This window comes from Solanum tuberosum, unplaced genomic scaffold (assembly GCF_000226075.1).
Source record: "Solanum tuberosum cultivar DM 1-3 516 R44 unplaced genomic scaffold, SolTub_3.0 scf00277, whole genome shotgun sequence".
NCBI lineage: Eukaryota > Viridiplantae > Streptophyta > Magnoliopsida > Solanales > Solanaceae > Solanum > Solanum tuberosum.
The window spans coordinates 314,962-319,359 of NW_006239197.1; the positions used below are offsets into that span (position 1 = coordinate 314,962).

General features: G+C 40.2%; 1 protein-coding gene across 2 annotated transcripts in view; it reads left to right on the forward strand.

Annotated features, from left to right (window-relative positions):
• LOC102597779 (uncharacterized) overlaps positions 1-4,398 on the forward strand; it is a 14,056-nt gene that overhangs the window by 7,789 nt on the left and 1,869 nt on the right. For both annotated transcript variants that reach the window (XM_006358433.2, XM_015313948.1), the window contains 5 exons: positions 457-573; positions 656-771; positions 873-972; positions 1,386-1,744; positions 1,911-3,657. In XM_006358433.2, coding sequence (XP_006358495.1) covers positions 457-573; positions 656-771; positions 873-972; positions 1,386-1,744; positions 1,911-3,657 — 2,439 coding nt within the window. The remainder of the gene's footprint in view (positions 1-456; positions 574-655; positions 772-872; positions 973-1,385; positions 1,745-1,910; positions 3,658-4,398) is intronic.

Below are 4,398 nucleotides of genomic sequence, written 5' to 3' on the forward strand. Positions count from 1 at the left end.
CATGCACACACACAGGCACACACAGAGACACAAGAAGGAAGCATAAAAAAACCTAGCGTATTACTATTTTTTGGTATACTTCTTGTATATGGGTGTTTCTTGCCCGAACATCAATAGAACTTATTTCTTTATCCCAAAAATACAAAAGGAAGTGAGGAATTTGGCTATTTAAAAGGATTGAGTAGAAAGACTGGCCTCCTGGTGCCCAACTCTGCCTCTTTTAACACAGAAACAGCATTTTATCAGAAGTCTTTATCTTTCATAGCATTTATAGTCCTTTCATATTTCAAAAATTTGTTCTGTTATTTTCCATTTCATTATTAACCACTTGGTCCTTTTGCATGGATTGCACCTGGAAAACCAATGATAGATGAAAGTTGATTGAACTGCAAATCCTTGCATGCTTTTGTCAAATCCTTGAAGTTTTTCTTGACCTTCCAATGTTATACTTTATAGGCTCATGATGGTGGGGTTATTGCTGTTGAGCTCTCCAGAGTTATTGGTAATGCACCACAGCTCATTACTATTGGTGCTGATAAAACATTAGCAATCTGGGACACCGTCTCTTTTAAGGTATGGTACTAGATCTGTTGGATTCGTTGCTTTACACACAGCGAAAATAATTCTGATAATATTAATTTCAACCCAATTGCAGGAATTGCGTCGAATAAAACCTGTTCCAAAACTAGCTTGTCATAGTGTAGCATCGTGGTGCCACCCACGGGCTCCCAACCTTGATATCTTGACATGTGTCAAAGATTCCCATATATGGTAGGCATACTTCACAGACCTCCCTTGGTTGGAGTTTTGTTAACACTGCTTGTAGTCTTCCCTTTCTGGGCAGAATATGATACTCTGTTGCAACTTTGCAGGGCTGTCGAGCACCCCACCTATTCTGCTCTTACAAGGCCGTTGTGTGAACTTTCTGCACTAGTACCTCCACAATTACTTGTCTCTCACAAGAAGCTGAAGGTGAAACTACTATGTGGTTTATCTTAACATTTTCCTTGCTATAAATCTTGTCTTTCAAATCTTACCTATTTTTCCTTATGCAACTTCTTAGTTTTTGGAAGATTGATAATTTGAAGTGTTAAATCTACACTATGAAGTATGATGGCGGGAAAAATGAATAACCAATATATGTTTATTATTTTAGGACGAGCAAAGCCTTCCTGTTTGAAGTTTGGCTATTGTTATAGCTTACAGTATCTCTTTAATAAGAAGAATTTATACTAGTTTCTTCTACTAGATGATTTTGAGGATTGTTTACACACTCCATCATGTCTTATAGGGTTAAGATTCTATATCAGAAGGCATCTAATTATTTGATTTTTTGAAGATGACTAGACTACAATTTTTTTATGTTTTTCTCTCTGGCCTTGTAGGTTTATTCTATGGTTGCACATCCTTTACAGCCACACCTTGTAGCTACTGGAACCAATATTGGCATTATTCTCTGTGAATTTGATCAGAAGTCTCTTCCTCCTGTAGCAGTACTGCCAACACCAACAGAAAGTCGTGAACATACTGCTGTCTATGTAGTTGAAAGGGAATTGAAGCTGTTGCAATTTCAGTTATCTAACACCACTGCTCCAGCACTCGGAAGTAATGGGTCTTTGAGTGACACAGGAAGGTTCAGAGGAGAGATTCCTGAGCAACTCCACGTCAAACAAACCAAAAAGCATATTACTACTCCAGCTCCGCACGATTCTTACTCAGTTCTTTCTGTCAGCAGTTCTGGGAAGTAAGTGGTTCCCAGATATCAGACTTAGCATAGCAGCCGGCATCTAGTATCTTCAATGTTGTCTTGATTCATCTTGTTGCCTCATATTGTTCCATCATCTCTATAATATTCTTTAAAAACTTCTATTATCCTGTTTTACAAGGTTTCGAACGGTAATGTTTTGCAGGTATCTAGCAATTGTATGGCCTGATATACCTTACTTCTCTATCTACAAAGTCAGTGATTGGTCAATTGTTGATTCTGGAAGTGCAAGGCTTTTGGCTTGGGATACTTGTCGAGATAGGTTTGCTTTGTTGGAGTCTGCACTTCCTCCTAGAATTCCCATCATTCCAAAAGGTTCATCAAGAAAAGCGAAGGAAGCTGCTGCAGCTGCAGCACAGGCAGCAGCAGCTGCTGCTTCTGCTGCTTCTTCTGCCACTGTTCAAGTTCGTATATTGCTGGATGACGGGACATCAAATGTATTAATGAAGTCGGTGGGAAGCCGGAGTGAACCAGTTATTGGCTTGCATGGAGGGGCATTACTTGGTGTGGCCTATCGAACTTCTCGAAGGGTTAGTGCTGCTGCTGCTACAGCAATTTCAACAATTCAATCTATGCCATTATCAGGCTATGGAGGTAGTTCTGTATCTTCATTTAGCACTATGGAAGATGGTTCTCAAAAATCTGCAGCTGAAGCAGCACCTCAGAACTTCCAACTATATAGCTGGGAAACATTTCAACCAGTGGGTGGTCTTCTTCCTCAACCAGATTGGACCGCATGGGATCAAACAGTTGAGTATTGTGCTTTTGGTTATCCACAGCACATTGTCATATGTTCCTTGCGTCCACAGTTTAGATACTTGGGGGACGTTGCAATTCCTTTTGCCACTGGGGCAGTTTGGCAGCGAAGGCAGTTATTTGTTGCTACACCTACTACTGTTGAGTGTGTTTTTGTGGATGCCGGGGTTGCGCCTATTGACATAGAAACGAAAAGAAGAAAAGAGGAAATGAAACTTAAAGAAGCACAGTCAAGAGGTATTGCTGAACATGGAGAATTAGCCTTGATAACAGTCGACAATCAACAATCAAATCCACAAGAGAGGATAGCATTGAGACCCCCAATGTTACAAGTTGTGCGATTGGCTTCTTTTCAGCATGCACCCTCTATTCCTCCATTTCTGTCATTACCTAGACAGTCAAAAGTTGATGGTGATGCATCGAGTGTGCTCAAGGAGATGGAAGCTCGCAAGGCTAATGAGGTGGCAGTTGGTGGTGGTGGGGTTGCAGTAGCTGTCACTCGTTTTCCTGCAGAGCAAACACGTCCAGTTGGACCTCTTGTTATTGTAGGTGTTCGAGATGGTGTTCTTTGGCTAATTGATCGATACATGTGTGCTCATGCAATATCCCTTAGCCATCCTGGTATCCGTTGTCGATGTTTGGCAGCTTATGGAGATGCTGTAAGTGCTGTAAAATGGGCCAGTCGACTTGGCAGAGAACATCATGATGATTTAGCGCAATTTATGCTTGGGATGGGTTATGCTACTGAAGCACTTCATTTACCTGGAATATCCAAGAGGTTAGAGTTTGATCTGGCCCTGCAGAGTAATGATTTGAAAAGAGCGCTTCAGTGCCTTCTAACCATGAGCAACAGCAGAGATATTGGGCAAGAAACTGTTGGATTGGATCTGAATGATCTTATGAACATGACTAAGAAAAAGGAAAATGTTGTTGAAGCTGTTCAAGGAGTAGTTAAATTTGCCAAGGAGTTTATGGAACTCATTGATGCTGCAGATGCTACAGCACAAGCTGATATTGCTCGTGAAGCTCTTAAAAGACTAGCTGCTGCTGGTTCTATAAAGGGAGCTCTACGAGGTCAGGAATTAAGAGGCGTTGCTTTACGGCTTGCAAATCATGGGGAGTTGACACGACTCAGTGTATGTCACTTGCTTTGTTTCTGATTTTGTTTCCAATTGGCTATATTGACATGACTTTTTCTTTTTTAAGTAAATCTACTAGGCAGGGTACCTAGTAGCTCATTTAATTGATTTTCTCAAATAAACCCTTTACAATGTGGAAATAAAAGGAGGTGTAAAACATAAAGCTACAACTAAGTTAGGACTTATTGAGTGTCCTAACTTGACAATGAGGTTTAAAATAAGCTAAGTAAATCATGAATGAGCTACCGTATGTGTAACTAATATGTGACCTATCCATTGACCAACACTGGACCATAGCTAGTACTTCAATTCTGGGCAGTGGCATAAGTGTGTCCCAACTAACAGGATCAAAACTGGACAGTAGAGTTAGGCAAACAAATAGCTTGATTGTGAATTCCATCATCATCTTCTGGAAGCTTAAACTCTCGACTGTGGCCATTGAGTGTGTTACCTGCTTTTTTTTTCAGATGCTCATATACTTTTGAATTTTTAGCTGGCTCTTGGCTCCTTTATAACTTTTCGCTTGATAATAATTTTCCCCAAGACTGAATTTATCATATATGCTATCAGATTTAAATTAATTTAACCTAGAAGATTAACCATTGATTTACATTTCTGCATTATATTAATTTCCTATAATTCTTGGTCTTAAGGTATCAAGAAAGCAGTCAAACTCAAAGGATCATTCAGTTTTTCTGCTTCTAGTGTATTCTGTCACCCCCCCCCCCCCCCCCTTGC